At 51.3% G+C, this 24287-nt stretch overlaps 1 protein-coding gene across 2 annotated transcripts in view; it reads left to right on the plus strand.

The window, feature by feature from the left end:
- The window catches only part of ANKFY1 (ankyrin repeat and FYVE domain containing 1), a 677352-nt gene that overhangs the window by 104171 nt on the left and 548894 nt on the right, over window positions 1-24287 (plus strand). Inside the window, exon 2 of one of the 2 annotated variants that reach the window (XM_078679681.1) lies at window positions 473-665. In XM_078679681.1, coding sequence (XP_078535807.1) covers window positions 473-665 — 193 coding nt within the window. Of the gene's footprint in view, window positions 1-438; window positions 666-24287 lie in introns of both variants that reach the window. The other variant, XM_078679682.1, reaches the window with a different exon arrangement.

Consider the following 24287-nt stretch of genomic DNA (forward strand, 5'->3'; position numbering starts at 1 on the left):
AGGGGTGTTGTGGTCTCAAAAAGCATGTAACTCGCTCTGTTAGAGTAGTTTTAGACATGTATTCAGTTGTATTGCGTGGAATTCTACTGAAAACCTTTGCGTTTTAATTGTTCGTATGATAGTGAATTGTGTGCAAAAACCGGCAATCCTTTTTAAAATTTTTTAATTATGTGTAATCTCGCTTTTCTCCTTGGGGTTTCTTTCTTTGAAGGAATGATCTGGCCATTACTAGAATGTTCTCCAAATTATATTGTTGCATTCACCCACGAGTGTGAAATGTATAGAAACAGTCAATAGAGGGCATTTATGTGACAGGAGTACCCGCGTATAATGGATGATGCCATTGCTGGTCTTTGTCTCTCCATATGTGAACATATCACCCAGAGAAAGAAGATACATTCATACTTATGTGGACTAAAGAAGGGCTTTCTAATCTAGTAGAAGTGCTGACAGTGTTTCTCTTCTTCAACAGAGGAAGTGGCCAAGTTACAGAAACATCTGGCGCTTCTCCGGCAGGAATATGTGAAGATGCAGCAGAAATTGGCAGAGACTGAGAAGAAATGTTCACTGCTTGCTGCTCAAGCCAATAAAGAGACCTCCAGTGATTCATTCATCAGTCGGCTTTTGACTATTGTAGCCGAACTCTACCAGCAGGCGCACTATAGGTGAGTCACAAATAAAACTGCAGCGTTCTCAGTTTCCTTTGTTTGATGAATGATAGCAGGTACCAACCAGTGTAACTGGGTCGGGAGCTAAGTTGCTGTTTTTGTAGCGCCTAAGTGGATGAATTAAACAGTAAGTGAATTCTTCGATGAATACCACAAGACCATAGCAAATTCTTCTTTTATTAGTTTTCGTGCTTTTGTATACTTACATGTAGGTACATAGTCAAGTCTTTTTCAAATACATTGCCTTTTATTTGGTTGCAGATTTTATTTACAGTATATGTTAATTTTAAAGGGAACAATCTGTCTGGTTTCACAGTCTAACGCACATGTTGACGCATTAGAGTTGGGCATATATTGAGTCTGGCAAGACTGTTTTAGAAACCATTGGCCCCTGGAGATGTGATCTCCTTCATGCTAGCACGGTGTTCTGTGGTGGGCTTGGAAGGGATAGTTCTGTGGTCTACTGTCTGTCCTCTGTTGTGTGGTTGCATTACAAAGAGGAAGGAAAGGGATTGATCTATGTCGTTTCCTCTGAACTGTTGTAGTGAGGAAATACATTTTAGGTAAATGATGTACACACAAGGCTGTAGCACAAGACCTGCTGAGGCAGCCTTTATTGATTTCCTCTTGCTTAATTGTGGGGTGTTCCCTTTTGGCAGGCATTTCTACAGAAATGCACTGGTAAATGACACCTATCAAATATACTGTCTTCAGTAACGTAACTAAGGATGCAGCACTGCATTCTGCACTTGTTTCACTGATACCTTTACGTAGTGTGCTTGATTTTTTTCTTAATCCCCAAATTTCAAAGCAAACTTCCGTTGCACCTCAAATGTGCATATCATTTCCACCGAAAACTGTTAATTTAATAGACACTTGTTGTTTTGGAAATTAAATCCTACTTGTGCGAGCCTTTTGAACTCGTTAAAAATTGTTTGTTTGGTTAACGCATGATCCCCCTTTACCTTCAGAGTTACTACCTATCACTAATCATCAAATGTAAATTATGAGTCTTAAGAAGGTCTTAAGTTGTAAGAAATGTGTGGAACTTAGAATACTAGTAAAAACTGCTTATAAAATCACCTTATTTGGAATGTCACTCTGTGGAGTGTGTGTGTAGAAGTATAGCTTGTCCAAGTTACTGTAATGTTCATACCACAAGGATCAACTGCTGCAGTTCAATGCATGTTCTGCAATGTCCTGTTGAAGTTGCTGTAACATCGTCCCTGTAGTATCACCTACCTACAGCTCTCTCGTGCAAAGCCCAGCCTCGCTCGTGACAGAAGCTATAGTAAAACTATCTAAACCATAGGTCTTCAAGCTCTCTTTGGCTCTGTGCCCCCCTCTTTAAAATAATGTTTAATTCGTGCCCCCTCTACAATTTTATGGCAAGGCTTGGAGGAGCGGGAGCAGGGCTGAGCACAGGGGGTGCGATTATGAGAGAATTTGAGAGGTGCTTTTTCTATAGCTCATAAGCCACACTTAAATGCCTGGCTTATAAAAGATCATCAAATCAATCAATCAATCAAGACATTTGTAGAGCGCACTACTTACCCGGAGGGTCTCAAGGCACTTGGGGGGGGGGGAGGGGGTGCTGCTACTGCTCGAACAGCCAGGTCTTGAGCTTCTTCCTGAAGGAGAGGTGGTCTTGGGTCAGGCGCAGGTCGGGAGGGAGGGAGTTCCAGGTCTTGGCGGCCAGGTAGGAGAAGGACCTTCCTCCTGTTGTCGTTCTTCGGATGCGGGGGACGGCGGCGAGGGCGTGACTGGCTGATCGGAGATGGCGTTTGGGAGCGTAGAAGTTGATGCGGTTGTTGAGGTAGCTCGGGCCTTGATCGTGTAGGGCTTTGTGTGCGTGGGTGAGGAGACGGAAGGTGATTCTTTTGTTGACGGGGAGCCAATGCAGGTCTCTCAGATGTCCGGAGATGTGGCTGTGTCGGGGGATGTCGAGGATGAGTCTGGCTGAGGGGTTCTGGATCCGCTGGAGTCTCTTCTGGAGCTTGGCGGTGGTTCCGGCGTAGAGGGCGTTGCCGTAGTCCAGTCGGCTGGTGACGAGGGCCTGGGTGACCGTCTTTCTGGTCTCGGTGGGGATCCACCGGAAGATCTTCCGTAGCATGCGCAGGATGTTGAATCACGACGAGGAGACGGCGTTGACTTGTCTGGTCATGGAGAGGGAAGAGTCCAGGATGAAGCCCAGGTTGCGTGCGTGGTCTGTCGGTTTGGGTGCGGTGCCCAGGGCGGGGGGCCACCAGGAGTCGTCCCAGGCGGAGGGCGAGGAGCCCAGGATGAGGACTTCCGTCTTGTCTGAGTTCAGTTTCAGGCGGCTGGTCGTCATCCACTCGGCTACGTCTTTCATCCCTTCGTGTAGGCTGGTTCTGGCGGTGGCGGGGTCGTTGGTCAGGGAGAGGATCAGCTGGGTGTCGTCAGCGTAGGAGATGATGTTGAGGTTGTGTTGGCGTGCGATGGCCGCGAGGGGGCTCATGTAGACGTTGAAGAGGGTGGGGCTCAGCGAGGATCCTTGCGGGACGCCGCAGATGACTTCGGTGGCCTCTGACTTGTACGGTGGTAGGCGGACTCTCTGTGTTCTTCCGTCGAGGAAGGAGATGATCCATTCCAGTGCCTTCTCCTGGATTCCGACGTTGCTGAGGCGCTGCACTAGGGTGCGGTGGCAGACAGTGTTGAATGCGGCGGAGAGGTCTAGGAGGATGAGGGCCGCTGTTTCTCCGTTGTCCATCAGGGCTCGGATGTCATCGGTGGCAGCGATGAGGGCGGTCTCGGTGCTGTGGTTGGTTCGGAAGCCAGACTGTGAGGGGTCGAGGGATCCATTCGTCTCGAGGAAGGCGGCCAGCTGTTTGTTGACGGTCTTCTCGATGACTTTGGCTGGAAACGGGAGGAGCGAGATGGGGCGGTAATTCTTGAGTTCGGTGGGGTCCGCTGTAGGTTTCTTTAGAAGAGCGCTAAGTTCGGCGTGCTTCCAGCTCTCCGGGAAGGTGGCGGTGTCGAAGAAGGTGTTGATGATGTCCCGCAGGTGGGGTGCGATGACGTCGTCGGCCTTGTTGAAGACGTGGTGAGGGCAGGGGTCGGTCGGAGATCCGGAGTGGATGGAGTTCATCATGCGGGCGGTGTCTTCGGTGCTGATTGGAGTCCAGGCGCGGAGGGTGGTGGTGGGGGGCGGTAGTTCGGTCGTGGCGTGCGACGGTTGAGTGCTGAAGCTGTTGTGTATGTCTGCGATCTTGTTGTGGAAGTAGGAGGCGAGGGAGTTGCAGAGGTCTTGCGATGGGGTGATGTCGTTGTTTCCGGCGTTGGGGTTGGAGAGCTCTTTCACGATGTTGAAGAGTTCCTTGCAGTTGTGTGCGTTGTTGTCCAGCCGGTCCTTGAATGCAGTTTTCTTGGTGGCGCGGATCAGTTGGTGGTGTTTCCGGGTGGCAAGCTTGAGGGTGGTCATGTTGTCCGGTGTTGGTTCCCTTCTCCAGGCTTTCTCGAGGGCTCGGCAGTTCTTCTTGGAGCTCTTGAGTTCGTCGGTGAACCATGGGGCCTTCTTGCTGCCGGGTCTGCTGGGCGGGGTCCTCAGTGGGGCGAGTTCGTCCGCGCAGTAGCTGATCCACTTCGTGAAGTTGTCGGCGGCCTGGCTGGGGTTCGCTGAGCTGGCGGGAGGGTGCTGGCTCAGGGAGGCGGCGAGCTGGTCGGCTGTGATCTTGTTCCAGCTTCTTCGAGCAACTTGTGGCTGGTGGTGGTGGATCGTCGTTCTTCTGAAGGTGAAGTGGACGCAGCTGTGGTCCGTCCAGTGGAGTCCAGTGGCGTGACTGAAGGCGATGTCTTTGCTGGATGAGAAGATGGCGTCGAGTGTGTGTCCGGCGAGGTGGGTGGGGGTGGTCACCAGCTGCTTGAGACCGAGGTTGGCGAGGTTGTCGAGCAGGGTGATGGTGTTGCGGTCGTTGTTGTTCTCCAGGTGGAAGTTGATGTCCCCCAGGAGGATGTAGTCAGCGGAGGGGAGGGCATGCAGGCTGATGAAGTCGGCGATGTCCTCGCTGAAATGTGTGCGTGGTCTCGGGGGTCGGTAGATCAGGGTGCCTCTGAGGGTGGTTTTGGGGTCCGTGTGGATCTGGAAGTGCAGGTGTTCGGCGGTTGTCAGGGTGTTGTCGGTGTTGGGCTTGATGCGGATGGTGTCCCTGTAGATGATGGCGATGCCTCCTCCAGTCTGGTTGTTGCGGTCTCTTCGGGTGATCTTGTAGCCCTCTGGGATGGCGATGTCGGGCGCTGAGGAGTCGTTCATCCAGGTTTCCGTGAGGAAGGCGACGTCAGGAGCTGTGGTGTCGAGGAGGTTCCAGAGTTCGATGGCGTGTCTGTGGACGGAGCGGGTGTTGAGCAGGATGCACTTCAGGTGGTTGCTGCTGGTGTTCGGCTTGGCGGGTGCTGGTTCGGGGCAGGACCGGATGCAGGTGAACTTGCAGGCGTGGCAGCTGAAGGGTCCGTGGGTTCGTCTCGGGGTGGCCCAGCAGCATCCCGGGAATCGGCCGGTGTTGAGTGCGAAGAGGGTGGCGGCGTCGTAGGTCCGGCGGGTGGGCTGGTGTCTGCGGGGGTCAGGGGTCCTGGCACTGGGCGCGGTCCAGGCGCGGACGGGCGCAGACGGGCTTACCTTTGGCGCGCCTTCGGCGCGCCCGCTGCGCGTGCACGCTGCGCGTTGGCCACTCTGCCATAAGAGGAGAGTGGAGGGGGCGGAGCGAGGGAGGGGCAGCTGGGAGGCGGGAGCGGGGCGGCGAATGGGAAGGCTCCAGGTGGAGGGGGACGGGGCCGCAGGGGATCAGCGGCGGGGAGCGAGGAGGTGGCGGGGGCACAGCGGGAAAAACGGCGGGAAAAACGGCGGACTGGGCAAGAGACTGACCAGAAGATAGAAAGGCTGGGCAAAGCGGGGGAAAGCAGCCCCAACACAGGGGGACAGACGAGAGTGCAGAGGCAGGAACAAAAAGGTCACGCAGGCAGCAGTAAGCGGCGCTGCGCTCCAGAAGCAGAGACCACGCCTCGTGGTCAGTGGCACAGCTGCGAGCAGCGGCGGGAACGGGGCAGCAAGGGCACACCCACGGGGAGTGTGCGCATTGCGTGGAGGAGTGACCGGCCCAGAGGCACAGAGGTCACAGATCACCACTGCGTGCACTCCTCCCTATATGCTCCAGTGGGAGGGAGGGGCAGCTGGGAGGCGGGAGCGGGGCGGCGAATGGGAAGGCTCCAGGTGGAGGGAGGCGGGGCCGCAGGGGATCAGCGGCGGGGAGCGGGGAGGTGGCGGGGGCACAGCGGGAAAAACGGCGGGAAAAACGGCGGACTGGGCAAGAGACTGACCAGAAGATAGAAAGGCTGGGCAAAGCGGGGGAAAGCAGCCCCAACACAGGGGGACAGACGAGAGTGCAGAGGCAGGAACAAAAAGGATTAGACAGCATAACTTCCCTTAACTGTTATGTTGCAAGATGCTCGCACTTCTGGGCCGGAATCCATATCCTTCTGCTGCACTAATGACAGCTGTGGCCTAAGTAGCAAGGTATCTCCTCCACCTGTTTTAGTCCTTCCCCACCATGTTTTTCAGTCCTTACCCACCATGTTTTTCAGCCCTTCTCCACCATGTCTGACCATCACTCCAACAGGCTTACAGTCCCTTTCCGAAACAAATGAGCTCCCACATATTGCCTGCCTTTTGCAGCAAGGGTGTCCTCGGCCCCAATCCTAGCAAGTAAAATGAAAAGGGAGGACTATGCCCCTTTTTTAACCCCTTCAGTGCTGCGCGAATTTCGCTGCAGTGCTGAAGGGTCATAAATCACATTGACTCATGACGGAAATGTTCCGTCATCAGCACCGGAGCACCGACGCTGATGACGGAACCGTTCCGTCATGAGCATGGAAGGGGTTAAAGTAAAGACAGTCATGACCCAGGGTTCCAGTGCTCTGGTGCACTTCCTTCACTAATGATAGCTACTGCCTTGCGTAGCAGGCTTTCTCCTTTCTCCTTTGGTGTCAATTGATGGGATACTATCTTTCCCTAACCCCCTCCCTGCCATCCTTTTCACCTCCAAACTAAAGTGTTTCCCTGTCTGTGCTTACTTTGTAAAAATAAGTAAAAATAAATGTGCCAGTCTCTCGTCCGGAGGCCACTGCAGCTTGCACCACACATTACCTCTCCCAGCGCCTCCAATGGCAGTATTAACACAATTACTAATCATCACACTCCAAGTGTGGCAGGTCAGCCTATTCCAGACCCCCAAAGCTATAAGAATGGCTTGGGCAGCAGTCAATAGTCATTGTTAATGTATATTAAATTAATATACAACTGTTGTTGAGCTCATCTTAAAATTAGCGACAGCACCACCATGTAGCAGACTGTTACAAGCCCCTGTGTTGACTATTAAGTGCTGGTGCCGAGCACCGCAGAACACCGGCTCAAATTAAGCTCTTTCTCTGTTTCAATTCTCCCCTCCCTTGGACCATTGCTCTGAGGCCCAGTTCAAGTTCAAGTTCGAGCATTTATATAGCGCACTACTCACCCAGAGGGTCTCAAGGCGCTTGGGGAGGGGGTTCATTATTTGTCGAATAGCCAGGTTTTAAGTTCTTTTCTGAAGGAGATGTGGTTTTGAGTAAGGCGGAGGTGAGAGGGGAGTGAGTTCCAGGTCTTGGCAGCCAGGAAGGAGAAGGATCTGCCACCCATGGTACATTTTCGGATGCGCGGGACTGCGGCGAGGGCTTGATTGGACGATCTTAGTTGGCGGGTGGGTTTGTAGAAGGACAGTCGAGTGTTGAGGCATTCGGGTCCTAGGTTGTAGAGGGCCTTGTGTGCGTGGGTGAGAAGACGGAACGTAATTCTTTTGTTGACGGGAAGCCAGTGGAGGTCTTTTAGGTGTCCGGTGATGTGATCTTGGCGAGGGATGTCCAATATGAGTCTCGCTGATGCGTTTTGGATGCGTTGGAGTTTTTTCTGTAATATTGCTGTGATTCCGGCGTATAGTGTGTTACCATAATCCAGTCGACTCGTGACCAGTGCGTGGGTGACAGTCTTTCTTGTTTCGAGGGGGATCCAGCGGAAGATCTTTTTGAGGATGCGAAGTACGTTGAAGCAGGAGGATGAGACTGCAGGGCAACACTAGCGCAGAAAGTGAGCACTGGTCCCTAATGCAAGCAAGGAAGAATAGTAAAACAGCCATAACTGAGGTTTAGTTGTCCCCTCATACCTCTGGGCCCTGCTGCCACTGCACCGGCAGCACTAATGAAAATAGCACCTCTCCTAAGTAGGCTGTGTTCTCTGCCAACTCCACAGGGCCACCACGCCTGGGTTTGAGACCCAAAGCAGACTTTTAGCCATTTTGTGTAAAAACTAGCCCCACATATCTCCCCCCTGCTGCTTGTGCAATGTTCGGAGCGCAATAAGGGTGAGCTGGGTCTTAATGCGAGAAATAAATATGAGCTCCCAGTCCCTTTATTCATAGTAAGACAATCAGAATTGTGGTACAATGGCCACTCACTCCCGACTCTCATGCCCAGCACCTCCTGCAGTAATGGGACTCTTAAAAAACATACACATTTTTAAAAAAAGACCCCAATTTATCAACTTTTTCCTCGCGGGCATCTCTCCAAGGAGGCTTTCACTGTCTATTTGAAAACAAATAATGGGCCGTACATAGGCCCCTTCTTCTGGAGCATCTCCTTGACAGTACTCTTGGCTTTTTGTTTTACAGAGTTTTATATAGCGCAAACTTGACCCGAAGGTATTGGGTATCAGAGCGCTTTACATAGCACCGGTTGCGTTACGAGGACACATTCATTTTTGTTAGGCACGGGAGATTACGTGATTTGCCCAGAATCACAGGATGTTCACCGTAATTGCCGAGACTCAAACCTGGTTCCCAAGATTCAAGGTCGACCGCTCTAGCCGTTAAGCCAACTCCTCTCCTTTCCTCTTTTTCCTGGGTCATTAATCTGAGGGCTCGGGTCTGAAAGATCAGGGCTCTGCGTCAGAATGCAACACTGCTGACAGCCTCCCTGGTACCGACTGGACTCGCCTATTTGCAAAAAAAACATCCCAACCACCTTGAGATGAAAGCAAAGAGAGATGTTGGGTCATAGGGGGATGGGGAGGCTACTTTGCTTCATGATTTGGTACATGTGCATTCCTATACAACCACCCTTGGATTTTGATGCAAATCCCTATCTATTTCCATTCGTAGATGGGTATGGGCCAAATCTTTACACCTCCTCAAGGCAGGCATAACAAATGGAAATGTTTTAATTTCTCCTTATTTTTCCAACTTTGCATGTATGCTGCTCTGTACTGCACACAAAGTGGGAAAAGTATCAAAGGATAGCTTTTTGTACTGTAAGCATTCCCTTCCAGTACAAAACCTATGCTTTAGAGATGCATACACCCTTGCACTATGGCGCAAAGGGTGTGATTGTTGGCACATGGTAGCCATCAGTACGCCACCGCGTGGGGAGAGAAAAAATGTGCCATATGTGCATTTGTTTTCTCTCACTTTGACAAATAATAGTCCATCTGGACCATGATCATTTTGAGAGGTAAATAAGAGTGGTATTAGAGTGCCTTTCATGCAGTTAGCTTCCTGCTCTGGTTGTTGACCACTGTTGCCCTGTGTGTGCCGTGCTCACTGGAGAGGTGTGAGCAAGGGCCCAAGTCTCTAAATTCACAGGAAGCCTCCCAGTGGCATCCCCCTGGATGTGGAGAGGCCACAACTTGCTTCTGAGGACAATGGGTAGAAGTGGGGACTAGACTGTTAACCCGAGCTTGTTCTGTGCGAGCCTGTTGTTTGTCTCCCACCTGAGGGATAATAAGCCTGTGATCGAGGTCCATGATTGAGGCGTGATGTGATTGGATGACAGGACGTAGTCTAGTAGAAGATAGCAGCCTCTACTGAGAGTGGGTAACCACGCCCACACTCATGGGGGAATTTGTTTGGCCTCAAGGTGGATGGGGCTGTGACAAAGAAGTGCCAACCTTTGACGGCTATTCAAAGCCAGAGGGGGGGCGTGGCCTGACTAGCAATGGAGTAGGACGTGTGTCGTGGGTGCTCCGGTCCTCCGCCAACGTTTTTAGCATTTTCAGCAGCTTGTTAGCGGCGAGGGGGGCTCCGATCGGGCCCCCCCCCGCATAGCGAAAGACTCTGGGAGTCCGAATTGACTCTCGTTGCCCCCCAGAGTTGTGTAGTGGTGAGCCTACTCGGGGCTTGCGGGCGAGTGTGCGGCCCTGACAGGACATGGTCGCCATCTTAAGCGCCTGGGGCCTACCTGAATCTGGTGTGAGACAGCATCTTCAGAACCCAGTAGGTGCGCCCGAAGGAGCAGAAGATCGCCAGCGGCAGTGTCGGAGCAGCACGGGAGTTGGGTGGCCTCGCGATCGGCAGTGAGGGGGCTGCTTCACCATCACCATCGTTGCTGGGATTGATCGCCCCCGGACGCCTCCGTGACGAGGGACCAGCGCTGCCGGAGGTAAGCGGGGGCCGCGGCCGGGCTGAGCACCGAGGCGCCCGGTCGCCACCGCGAGTAGCCTGCTTGTCTACATACTTCTGCAACCAGCCCGCCTGGGGCTGGGAGGTGCGGAGACGGAGGGCCCGTGGGCGGCCTTCCGGTGCCGCGCGGGCTGTGAGAGTCCCGGCTGCCTGTAGGCGCGCCTGCCATTTTTTCCCACCGGGCGGTGGCGGCCCGCCATTTTATTGCACTGAGCCGCGGCTGCTGCACAGAGGTGGTCATCATTCAGCAGATCCACAGGCGTCACGGGCTGTGTGGAGGTCGCTGGCAATCCCCCGGTATGTACTGTGTATGAGGCGCTGGGGGCAACCGGAGGCTGCTACTGCATATAGAGAGAGGCTGACTTTGCTGACTCGCTACCCACACGCCATTTGGGGCCTGTGTGGCTCTTCTTTGGCCCCTACATCGGCGGGGGCGCTGGAGGCGGGAGCGGAACCATTGGTCTTCTAACCCCATAGATTGGGTGTGTTGCGGGGCTCTCGGTGTGATCTCTCTTTGACCTTGCCCAGCTGGTCTTGGAGTAGGCCCTCTAAGTGAGTGGGGGCCGGCGCTGAGACCGGGGGGCATCAGTGGGAAGCGAGTGCCCCCGACCGCCCTCTAGTGTCTTTCATGCAGGGGGGGCTGCTGGACTAGTGGCGTCTCCTGCTTATCCACGCATAGAGGCTGCAGCTTGCATATGATAAAGGCTGCGACTGGGGAGAGTGGAGGCCCGAGAGGCAGCAGTTGTGGGAAGGTGGTGACTGGGACTCGTGGAGGGCTTCTTGCATCTAGGGAAGCTGCGCTGGGCTACAGCAGGGGCCAGGCCTTTGGCTCCGGTGTGACTGGTTGGACGGGGGGGAAGAGGACTGCCTTTGCCGGAGAAGAGTGGCTGGCGGGGTGCTGAAGGGGAGCACAGTGGATTGACTTGGAAGACAGCTTGGCCCTCTCTGGACTGGGGAAAGGCTGAGCTGCGGATGCGTCTCTCTCTGTGATGTGCATTGGGGTCCCTGGGTGACTGGATCTGGCCGCGGCGCCCCAACCTGCTACTTAAGTCCCCTGGGGGTTGGACGGTGGGTACCCTAGGATTGGGGGTAGGCCGCGCGCCCACTGGGCCACCGAACGCGGACCGTGCTCCCCCGGTAGTAACGGAGTGATAGCGCACCCGCCCAGGGCAGTGGAACCCCGGTACGATAGACTTTTTGGGCTTAGTGGGGATATTGGGGGGTGACTGTGGCGGAGGATGTGAATCCCCCTGGGGGACCCTATGGTGGATAACCTAAACCTTTTTTATTCGCTGCATGGTATTGTGCGTGCTGCTGCGAACCCTTACTGCTTTGGAAAGTTGGCACGCTGTGGGGAACTTCCCGCCTTAGAATGGCGCACTCTAAAGGGAGCAAGGATGCCCCGGGGGCGATTCCCAAGGACAACTCCGTGGTAGCCATGTGGGGCAAGACTAGCGCACCTGCTCCGATTTGAGGCTGGCCCTTCGCTTGGGGGGGACTGGCTGCCAGTCACGCAAGCGTTTATGACCTCCTTCATGTCTAAGTTAAAAATGGAAATTGCCTCCCTGCGCTCTGACGTGCACTCCTGCGTCAAGGAGCTGAGAAAGGAAGTAACGGACCTGGGTGACTGAGTAGATAGCCTGGAAAAGACTGTTGATGCCCGCACGGAGGACCAGGAGCAAATATGGCAGCGCTTGGCCACCTTGGAAGAGCAGCATATTGAACTGCAACTAAAGCAAGAAGATCTGGAGAATCTGAGTTGACGGAACAACCTCTGCATCCGGGGGGTGCCTCTTGGAGCGGAGGGGAAGGACATCCTGATGTACGTGTATCAGCCCCTGCATGAAGTCTGGGGGGACGATGACGCCTCGCCGCCGACCCTGGACCGGGCCAATCGGGTGTCGGGGCCTGCTGGGAGACCGGGAGATTTGCCGGACATCCTCACCAGTGTCCACTTTTTGTGGAAAAGGAAGCCATTCTCAAGGCGGCACGAGCCATTCAGGACCTCACATATGATGGACACAGGATCCAGATTTTTCAGGATTTGGCACGCAATACTTTGCGACAACGGCGAGCCTTTAAACCAGTCACCGACATGCTGAGGAGCATGGACATTCCTTATCAATGGGGGCACCCGTTTGCTCTCATATTTGCCTGGGAATCTAAGCGCAGCTTGATACGATCCTACAGGGAGGCGGCTCAGCTACTTCGAATCCCAGCCTCGCCGCCGACCATTCCCACCCGACCGCCAGCCACAACACGGATTCCTGTGCGTTGTCGCCGGCGATCTCCGCCCATTGATGAGCAAGCAGCATCACAGGCCAAGCAGGACATAATAGAACATATCAGGTCTCTAGAGGGAGATACAGCTGGGCCTACACAACACCGGAACACCCCTAGATTGAATCTCATGCAGCCGCATTATGTTGACTTCATGTCTCGGGGGCTGTTTCTTCCCCCTATTGGGTGGGGCTATTGAGTTACTGGCCTAGTCATTGTGTTAGCCACCTGTGGTTGCAATGTTGAGGGGGCCTGAGCTCCTACCCTGGATGTGCTGGTCAAGGGGTATCGCCCTCCTCTAGCTGTTCCTGTACGAGTGACATCTCTGGGACTATCCGAACCTTGGGTGTAGTATGTCCAGTTCCTGGAACAGGATTGCATGGTCCTGTTGGCAACTGTTGGGTTTTTCTCTTTTTTCTTTCTGTTTCTGCCTCTTCCAAGCTTTTCTTTCTCGCTCCCTCTGAGGAGGAGCCCGCTTTCACCCATGTGTTAGACCCCCGTAGGGGCACTCCGGACGTGTGGCCATCCGCCGAACCAGACAAGCGAGGGTTAACCTGAACTCCTCTTCCCTGCAGGGAAGAGCGTCGGCCAATGAGAGGCGGACCTGGCGGAAGAAAAACCAAACCCGGAAGACGCCGGGAGCCAAGAGGACGACACGCGGAACACTGGCGAGAAGAACATGACATACCCAAAGAAGACTACCGGACGCAACCCAAGGACAACGCCTTCACTGAAGTGGACGAGGACAACGCTGCCACCGGTGAAGCCGAGACCTGGTTTGAGGATTGGTGGACGCCCCCGGAGGACGCCTGTGTGCCGCTGTAACTCCGGAGAGTTGCGGCTTTCGCGGTACGTGATTCGGGCGAGGGTAGGGGGGAGGGTGGTAACATTGCTGGGAGGCTGGGCACGGGGATTTAAAGTGTTGGTTTGTTTTCCTTTCTTCTGTTTTTGGGGTGGAGAGCGGGCGCACCTTTGACTTCATTAGCCCTGCATTTGTTTAGAGGTCCCAATTGGTGTCTGTGGCCGTCAATGCCTCTTAGAATGTATTGGAAGTGTCGTATTCCCGCTCCTTAATATTTGAAACTCTGCATTTCGGCTCTCGGGTATTGGAAAGCCTGCATTTAAGTACTTTGGCATTTGAAGTCCCGCATGTAGTCTCGTGTCCTGAAACAAGGGCGAACTAAGCCTTCTACCCCACTTAACCCATAATTTTGAGCACCCTCTTTACTAACCTCTGCACAGCCCCAACTCCTCGTGCACCCGGGGTTCCTTACCACCTTGGTGATGGTCCTCTTCTACCCAACATAGACCCGTGATAGCCATACTTAACGCCTCTATTTCTTCTCTCTCCACGCTACCCGGGGGAACGTCATCACCACCCACCTGGAGAAGGAGACGTCGGCAGAGGAAATTCAGTGCCATCCAGAAAACCAACCCCAAGAAGACTCCCCTGTGTTTTTTTTTGTTTGTGCACTGTGATTTGAATAAATACGCCAAAATATATCCACGCATAAGACCTCCTAGCTTCTTTTTCCGCCCGTCCCTCTCACACTCCCTCTTGTTTCTTGAGTGTGACAGGCGGGGGATCCTGCGACTGCGGCACATTGCACTGGAGGGGATGGATAGGCCTTTCCGTGCTTGTGCGTCCTCCTTGAGATTGAGCAGGGGGCAGCCGAACGGATTAATTTGGACTTAATCAGGAGAACGACTCTACCTAGCCCTTTGAAGGTCTTAACGCTTAATGTAAGGGCCTAAATTATCCCAATAAGCGGCAGCAGGTGTGGCACTATCTTCTCCAGCATAGCCTGACATCATATTTCTCCAAGAAACTCACCTCTTACCAGCTGATGTGCAGCGCATGGCGCACCCTAGCTACCCCCACCAAAACCGCAGGAGTGGCGATTTTGTGCAGGAATGGAATCAGGCTGGGAAGGCTAAACCCTTTAGGAGCAGGGATGGACGCTTTATTAGAGTAAGTGCTAGGATTAGGAGGCGTCTCTTCACATTGTGTAATGTATACGCACCCAATCAGATGCAGGACGAATACCTCCGGACAATCCTGCGGGAGCACGTGCCGCAGGACGACCCCTCACTGCTCCTGGGGGGGGGGGTATTTTTATCTAGTATGGGACCCTCGAATGGATCACAGTGATGCCTAATTTAGTGGGATGGGAACTATGTCCTCAGCGCTACGCAAGCAGATAGCGGACCTAGGCCTGTTGGACACGTGGAGGTATCACTCCCCGGAGGTGAGGGACTATTCGTACTATACCCATGTCCACCAATTATTTATTTCTCTCCCATGCACTGATACGGGACATGCTAGGAGCTTCCATGTCTGACATCTTGCTCTCTGACCATGCCCATGTTGAACTGCTCCTGCAGGACCCGGCCGCTTGCCCCACCCGTGATATGCGATGGCGCCTGCCACAGAGTATTCTCCGGGACTCGGCAGATGTGGAAAGCATACGGGCCATTGACTCTTACTTTGCTAGTAATGACCTTCCGAGACGCCCTTCCCTGTGGTGTGGGACGCCTTCAAGGCCACTATCCGGGGACACATCATCTCTCTCTCGATGGCGTGGGAGGTCCGGCTTCTGGAATATAACCTCTCAAAGGATATAACACTGGCCGAAAAACGGGATCAGGACTGTTCCCCGCTGGCGCCTAGGCGGCGACTCGCTAACCTCTGGGAACAGCACCGACTACTGCGTATTAACAGGGCTGAAAAATCTTTGTTGGTTCTGAAGCAGCGGTAATTTGAAAGGGGGATAAGGTGGGCAGGTTGCTGGTGAGACGTCTGAGGGCGCGGGCAGCCAAGGCCCATATAGCTAATATCCAGCGAGACGAGAGTTACCTCGGAGAGAGATAAAAGCGAGGCGTTCAGAGCTTACTGCGCCGCACTCTATTCGGCGGAGGCACCGTCACTGTATCTGGTAGCGGAATTTCTGAACCGGTATACCGGGACGCCGATACACCCCCATCACGCCAAGACCCTGGAGGAGCTAACAGCAGCCATAAGGGACCTCCCTCTTGGGAAGACGCCGGGCCCGGGCGGCCTGCCCCTGTCCTTCTACTGCATGTTCCAAGCAGAACTTCGGCCCTATCTTTTGCGGCTGCACAACTCCTTCAACGACACGGACGGACCATTGTCCTCCATGGGTATGGCGGAGATAGCGCTCATACCTAAGCTGGGAAAGGACCCCACGCTTTGTGCTTCCTACCGACCCACAGCCTTGTTAAATACGGGCCTTAAAATGTATACTAAACTGCTTGTGAAACGCCTGGATCCCCACATGCCGGGACTGGTAGAGCCGATCAAATTGGCTTCATCCGCAATCGGCAGGGGGCAGATAACGTGCGCAGAATTGCACACTTAGTTGGGAACGCACACCACTGGAATATACCGGCCTGCCTCCTGTCGCTTGACGCAGGGAAGGCATCCGACCGGGTGAACTGGGCCTTCCTCCGGGTGGTTTTGCAAAAAGTCGGGCTCAGTCAGAACATGGTTTCTAGGATCATGGCGCCATATCTCGCTCCGCTGGCCAGGATTAGGGTAAATGGGCAGCTTACTGCGCCCTTCTCCATTCATAGGTGTACTAGGCAGGGGTGCCCTCTCTCACCCTTCTTGTTTGCCCTTGTGGTGGAGCCCTTAGCGGAGCTGATCCGGCAGGCAACGGATATCCACGGTATCTCCCTTGGACGTTACGAGAACAAGGTGGCGCTCTTTTTAGACAATCTTATCCTTACATTAACGCGCCCCAAAGCGTCCCTCCCAGCACTTCACTCTCTGCTGCGGCTTTTCGAGCGGGCTGAAGGCCTTAAAATTAATCACAACAATTCTTGGGCCCTCAATCTTACCATTCCGAAGGAGGAGATACCGTTCCTAGAGAAGCTTGAGCAGTATCAATGGGCCTCCAATCACATCCGCTATCTCGGCCTCCAGTTGACTTCCTCCTTAGATACATGGACTCAAGTAAACTGGCGGGAGTGTAGGAAGGCTGTCCTAGAAGAGCTACGGGGTGGAAACCCTTGACGATGTCATGGTTGGGCAAAATCAATGCCATTAAGATGTCGATCCTCCCTAAAATGTTATATCTATTTCAATGCCTCCCTACACCTATTCCGCAGCATCATATACAAGGCCTCCAACGCGAACGTACGGCCTTTATATGGGGCGGGAGTCGGCCACGTTTCTCTCATAAGCTTCTTATGTCACCGCGAGACGGAAGCGCAAGCTTCTCTAGGGCTGGCCTGTCCCAACCTTGTGGATTACTACTGGGCCTCGCACCTTCGCTTTGCGGTGGAATGAACGACGACTGAGAGCCAGAAGGCATGGCCTCATATGGACCGGATGGTGACTGGGCGAACCATCTGGGATCTCACGTGGCACCACCGGGCGGCGCGCTCTAGAAGCGCTTATATGGCGGCGCCCACTAAAACGGTCCTGGATATTTGGGACAAAGTGGCTGTACGCAGAGGTCTCACAAAGTTCTCTTCCCCGCATACTCCACTGGAAGGGAATACGTTATCCGCTCCGGTCCATCGCACGCGCCTTTGCTAAATGGGGGCAAGGGGGGTGCAGGGTGATCAGTGATTTGTATGAGGGGGGCACTCTCAAGACATTTGCCCAATGCAGAGAGGAGTTCCGCGTCCCATTGAAGGCAGGAATACAATACGCCCAGCTGTGGCACTGGGTATCTGGGCGGGAGATGAGATAGGCGGCTACCCGCGCCTTCACCCCATTCGAGAGGCTGATCCGTTCTTTTGACGAATCCAAGGGTCTGATAACTCGGATCTATCAGATCCTGCAGCACCCTCCTGCAACGCCTTCCCACCCGTACCAACGGCAATGGCAGTCTACGTCCAGCGCGGAAATCACGCCCTCGCAGTGGCACCAATATCCCCAAAATCTATCTCGGTATCCCGCAGAGGGAGAATGCATAGAAAATTATGCCTCAATGGTACTATACGCCCACGCATCTGCATAAGATGTTTCCTGCGTTCTCTCCCTTGTGTTGGAGGGGTCTGACTGCATCTGGAGATTTCATTCATGTTTGGTGGGCGTGTCCATCTCTGACCCTGTTCTGGAAGGAGGTCCTTAGCCCTATTAAAGGGGTCTTGGGGTTCCCTCCGCCTGAGACCACAAGCACGATCCTACTGGGCATCAAGCCTGCAAATCTGAAGGCACTCACCCGTAGTGACTGGATTCTGGCGCTTCACGTGCTAGGGGCTGCGAAACAGCTCATAGCGTTATACTGTAAATAAACCGAGGCCCCTCCAGTCGCTGCTTGGTTTGTGCGTTTATGGCATGTCATAGCTATGGAACGCGATGCCCGGTTTAAGGCTGTCTGGCAACCTCTGATTAAATATCTTTGTGCAATCGAGTGTGCGCTATATGCCTACAAAACTTAGGACGCTGCGCCTATTCAAAGATGCTATACTGCCACCTGACCCCGGGAGATTGCTGCAGCGGTCTGATTGCTTGCTTAAATAAGCCACTCCCTGGAAACCAGACTCCGCCTGACTGTGTTGGCATACGCTCCCCCCCACCCCCGCTCGCATACACTACTCTCGCTGCTCTGTCTTATCTCTTTTCCTATTCTTTCCTCTTCTCAAGTTCTCTTACCTGCCTACGTCTGACTGTTGCCTTTGGGCTCGTTGCCTGTGCGATAAAATTACAGTTTTTCAGAGGTCTTGCACAATCCCGCGCTTCGATGCTATAACCCTATATACTATGTTAGGCGGCGGGCCCCTCAGGGGTTGTAGGCTACATGCTATGTTCAAATCTGATTCTTGTGTTGGGTCCTTATATCGCCAGTGAAACACCAACAGACGCGGCCGGCTCTATATAGGGTTGTAGGCTTAACGCTGTGTACAACCGGACCTGTATTCTGTGTTTTCGCTTGAAAATAAAATAGATCTGAAACAAAAAAAGCCAGAGGGGGTTCATTCTATGTGCCTAACATGACTGGGGCTGTAACAAGGGAGAAAACAGATGAATCCAGCTGGAACAAAGGGAAAAAGCAATGTTCAAATACAATAGAAACTTCCACTGTTTATAACTGTTAAATAATGCACACCATTCTCGTTAATTCAAGGGGGTCATCTTTGTATCCTACTCTAAGTATAAGGCTGACTCTTATCTATTGCCCCACTGTTAGTGTTGATAAACCAAACCTCTGACCAGAATCCAGTGAAGGAAGGAGCACTGTACACTACACGTGCAAGCTGTGACAAACTGCCGGCTAGTGCATACGACTTAAGCAGTTAATATGAGTGCAGCACAGTGAGTACTGTCAACATTGCAAAATAAAATAAGGGAGCCTGCAGTGGTGCAACCCTGGTTCTTTCATACTATAAGAGAAGATTTGAGAAAGATAACCCAGTTAGCCAAGACTCCAATACAACTTCACACAACCCAATAAGTGAACCACATAGGGTTCAAACAAAGACTTACGCCAGCTAATCTTTATGCTAATAAGCACATTACTGAAACAATTGACACATTGGCCATTGCCATTAGGCTTTTACAACATTGATCACGGGACCAAGGTGCGGCTGCACCGAAACGCGTCGGGCGTTTGTGACCATTTTGCTTGAATAAAATCATCACGCTTAAGAATCTGAGGCTCGAGTTCCCTTCTTTGAAATCCAAAGGTTGGTGCGATATATATATATATATATATATATATATATATATATATATATATATATATATATATATATATATATATATATATATATATATATATATATATATATATATATATATATATATATATATATATATATATATATATATATATATATATATATATATATATATATATATATATATATATCCTGACTCCCCAGTCAAAAGTTATTATATTCATCTAGAACAACTTCATCACCCTTGTTGTGGGCAAATTTATCCTGAAAAGCGTCCAACAATGCAGCCCTGTCAACCGAGCCTCTGAGTGTTCCAGCTTTTATGCATCACCGGAGGGAGTCTCGGGTATTGGGGAATGGTCTCACACATTACTTCTTAGTGCGCATGGTCTGAGACGCAAATGACTGATAAATGCACGCTCTTTAGGTTTCTTAGCAACAAGTGATGGATAAGGACATAATCTATCATCTATTCTGGAGTGACAAGCATGGACATCTGAATAAAATAAGTAATCTCTCTGTTCATGTTGATGAGATCGCTTGGTGCTAATCAACCCCAAATTAGTTATATCTTTCTTTTGCCCTGCTGACGTTGCTCCCATGCTGGATAATCAATCTTTGCTCCCGTCTAATTACAGGTCCCAGACCCAAGTTAAAGTGTCCCCCTATAATGATGTCACCCCTCTCTGCTCCCAGGAGGTCTTTCACGGTTTGTTGCAAGCACAAGCCGTACTTAGGGGCCGATTAGGATGGCGGTTTTTCCGCATCCTCCGGGCCGGCGGAAGTGTCCGCCGGCCTGGAGGATGCGGAAAAACCGCGGCGGAGACTCCAAAGACCCACCGCCAAATTAGGATGGCTGGTGGGTCTGGAAATCCGTCCGCCGCTTTTCCGCCGCGGTCGGCTTCCGACCGCGGCGGAAAAGCTATAACATGGCAGGCGGTGTCTATGAGACACCGTCCGCCATATTATGATGTGTGTGTAAATATGCTTTTCCACGGCGGCATTGCCGCCATGGAAAAGCATACGGACCTTCCCTTCGGGGGCCCGTTGCGGGCCCCCTGGGTGAAGGGGTGGTGGTGGGTGCACATGGGGGGTACCTATGGTACCCCCCTGCATTTGCGTGCACAATGCAGCAGGCACCGCGCGGTGCCTGCCGCTTTGTGCACGCAAATGCTGTGCATGCATTTTTTACATTGGGGCGGGTGCAGCTTGAAGCTGCACCCGCCGCAATGTTAGAAATAGAGGATGTGACCGCCACCCTGGCGGTCACATCCTAATCAGATCGGAGGGAACGCCGCAGCCCATGCGGACGTTCCCTCCTCCTCAGGGGTCGCGGACGGACTCAAGTCCGTCCGCGATCCTAATCGACCCCTTAGTGTTGGGAATGTAAATGTTGAGGAGGGATGTCTGGGATCCTTGCAATGTTAAATGTACCTTAAGGTAACTTCCATCTTTATTTATTTATAAAGTTTTATATAGCGCGGACATGACCCACAGGGGTATCAGAGCCCTTTACAGTACATAATTATCACATGTTATACATACAATCGGGAATCGCATATAAATACAAATGAGGTAGACATTGCTGTTTGATTAAAAGCGGTGGCAAGTAGACTTCAGAGAGTTAAAGGTTTAAGATGTTAATTTGTTCATGAGAAACATTTTCGCTTCCTTTTTAAAGACCGTAAAAGAAGAGATTCTGCGTACGTCTGGGGGAAGGTTGTTCCAAATCTTCGGTGCGATACCTGAGAAAGCTCTGCACCCAGTTCTCTTTTTGTGGAAGAATTGAGGTTTTAGTAGTAGTGAACTTGCACTTCCCGAATGTCTTCAACCTCCCGACCGCTGTAGCTTTTGTGCTAAATAGCTGGGGGTGTTGCTATGTAAGGCTTTATGTGTCATGCAGGCGATCTTTAGTTGTATTCTCGACTCGTATGGTAGCCAGTTCAAGGCCTTCAGGGCGGGGTGATGTGGTTATTTCTTTTTATTCCGCAGACCAGCCTGGCCGCAGCGTTAAGCGATGCCCTGATCAGTGCTAGTTTGTATTTTGGAAGACCGCAAAGAGTGGTGCTTCCATAGACCATCCTTGGTAGTACTAGGGCTTCAACTGCCATTTTTAGATCACTCTGTGGGAGAAAGGGTTCAAGTTTCCTTAAGATACTCAGCTGAAAGTTGGCTCCTTTGGTGGTATTGTAGATTTGTTCCTGCAAATTTAAATGTTTGTCAAGGGTAACTCCCAGGGATTTTGCGTAGTCAATGATGTGAGGGGGACAATCAAAGGAAGTAAAATGCTTCAGCCATAAGTCTATCTTGGGTGTGTGATTGGTAGGGGAGATGTGGAGGAACTCAGTTTTCTTGTTATTAAGCATGAGGTGGTTGCCATTGAGCCACCTTTGGGTATTATGAAGAATGGCGTTGCGGGAGATAAGGTCATCAGGTGAGGACATTTTCAAATCTAGTTGTGTTGTCCGCGTATAGATGATATATATATTGTTTGCAGAACTAAGCGCATTAGCAAGGGGTTCCATGAGTAAATAAAAATTGTAAATTGAGTAGAATTGAGTAGATGAAAGAGTATAGGTGATAATGCTGATCCCTGTGGGAATCCTAGTGTGACCATGGAAGGTTGAGAGAATGATTGCTTCAACTGGATTCTTTGGGTTCTGTTGCTTAGGAAGGAGGTAAACCATGGTAACACTGGACCGGTTAGGCCCATCCTTCGTTCAAGTAGAGATAGTAGATTGTCGTGTTTAACCGTGTGGAAGGCGGAAGATAGGTCAAGAAGTATCAAAAGGCACGATTCGTTATGATCTAACATTTTTAAAATGTCATCCATTATGTGGGTGAGGGCTGATTCAGTACTGTGACCTTGACGGAAACCGGATTGGTGTTTATCTAGGAGGTTGAAGTTCTCAATGTGATTGCAAAGTTGAATCTGTACACATGTTTCCATTAACTTTGCCAGCGTGGGGATGCTGGATCTAGGGCGATAGTTGTTGAGGTCTGTGGAGAGGGATTTGGCTTTCTTTAGTATAGGTGTGACCTGCCCTATTTTCAGACAGTCCGGTATGGAACCTTGCTTAAGAGAGGCGCTGACAATTTTGCCCACAGTGGTAGAATAGAGGACTTTATCATTTGAATACAGATGGGGGTAGGGGATCGGAGAAATGATTGGCAGGGTTGATTGCTAGTTGGTGCTTCAGATTTCGTGTTCAGTGATGGGCGAGAAGGAGTGCCAGTTGGCATTGTTCTTTGGAACTCCTGTCGGCAGGCTGAAAAGGTCCTTGATCTGTGAGTAAAGAGTTTTTTCTTGGTCAGTAGATAGTTGGGGTTCTTTCTTGGATTGAATGTCCTTTTCAATGGTTCTAGTCTTTTCTAGGAAGAATTTGGCCAGCTCGTCGCAGTTAGGGGTAGCTGGGTTGCTTAGCTCCACTACGTTTGCAGAGTTACGCGATTGTTGTTTTACGATTTTGAATAGTTTTTTAGGGCGGTTAATGGCTTGGTTCAGCTGTGTTTTGAAGAAGTCTGTTTTAGCTTTTAAGATTTTTCTGTTGTACGTGTTTTTGAGTGCCTGAAGTTGGTGTAGATGATCAGTGGAGGGTGCTACTTTCCATGCTCGCTCAGCTAGTCTTAATTTGCGCCGGTCCGAGTTAAGATTCTCATTGAACCATGGTTTGGAGATTTTGGTAGAGACATTTTTTTCTTGAAGGGGCACTGTGGTATCCAGGATTTCAAGCATAGTGGTGTTGTAAAAGTCCGTAAGATCATGGACGTCGGCCATGTCTGCTGATGGTGTCAGGGCGGAATTGCAATGGGACACCAACGTGTTGGCATCAATATTCCGGATATCCCTTTTCCATTGTTTTCTTTTTGTGTAGGTTGGTTTCGTTTTGGAGTTACCTCACTGTTGATGAAGAAGAAGATACTGTCATGATCAGTCCAGTCACATGGGGAGATGGATTCTAGCGATATGATGTTTCTTTTTGCTATGATGAGGTCTAATGTCTCCCCCTTGTTATGGGTTGTGCTGTCACAGAATTTAAACAGTTCCTGGTGTGCCAGAAAGGATTTGAGACCGCTTACATCGTGATCGCCGGTATTGCTCCAATGGAGATTGAAGTCTCCCAGAAAGATCTGCAGCGCTTGTGAGTTGGTGTTGGCTGTAATGACTTCCATTAGCTCATCAATGAACTTTGGATTGTCAGTATATTATGTGAAGTTGGTAGATGATGCCCTTGTCGTCCGAGATGTTGGTGCAAAGATATACACAGGAGGATAAGGAGATGAAGTCTGCTTGTTTAACTGTGATAGTGTTTCGATAGATGCAGGCTATCCCCCCTCCGGGTTTCTTAGTTCTATCCATGCGAAGTATATCATGACTAGGGGGACCAGTAGGTCAAGGATGGGAGCAGAGGAACTCTTTAGCCATGTCTCGATGAGGATGATGATGTCCAGGTCATTCGCGAGAATTAGATCATAAATGACCGTGGCATGTTTGTTAGCCGATCTGCAATTGATTAGTGCACACTTTAATTTTCTAGTCGGGTGCGTGAAGGTTGATTGCATTATATTGACCTTTGTGAGATTTTCCATAATTATGCATCTTCAGTTGTGATTGGGTTCTCTATATGGGTTGGGTCGGATGGTGCCATCTAGGGACTGTTATTATGGCTTGTGTATGAGGTGAGAAAGGTTGTGTAAGTCGTTGTCAGGTAGATCATCCATAGTTCTCATTGGTCGATCCGGGTCATAGGGGGAAGGTATTTTACTCCGTGTTATGAAGTCTGGATGTGGATTCGTGGTGAAGTATTGGCTGGTGTGTTGACTAATTTGGTTCACTGTGGCGCTTGTGGCTTTATTAGAGTTTAGGAGTTCATTGGTGATTGATGATAGATTTTGCATTTCATCTTTGAGCTGGGCTAGACCTAGGGTTAACTCATTGAATCGAGCGGTCCAGTCATAGTTAGGGCACTCGGTTAAGTGTGTGGGCGTGTGTTCCCATATAGTGGTAGTCCCTCCATTGTGGTCTGATAGCGTAGAGATCTGGATATTGGATTGGGTGGGGATATCTTTGTTAGTTTTTGACGGGGTTGGATGAGTAAGGAGGGAAATAGGTGGGTCAGAGTGGATGTGGGGGATGGTCTTAAGAGGTGCTAACATGAGAGGGGGTGCTGCATGTAGAAGGGGTATAGTC

Source organism: Lissotriton helveticus, chromosome 3_1, assembly GCF_964261635.1.
Source record: "Lissotriton helveticus chromosome 3_1, aLisHel1.1, whole genome shotgun sequence".
In the NCBI taxonomy this organism is placed as follows: domain Eukaryota; kingdom Metazoa; phylum Chordata; class Amphibia; order Caudata; family Salamandridae; genus Lissotriton; species Lissotriton helveticus.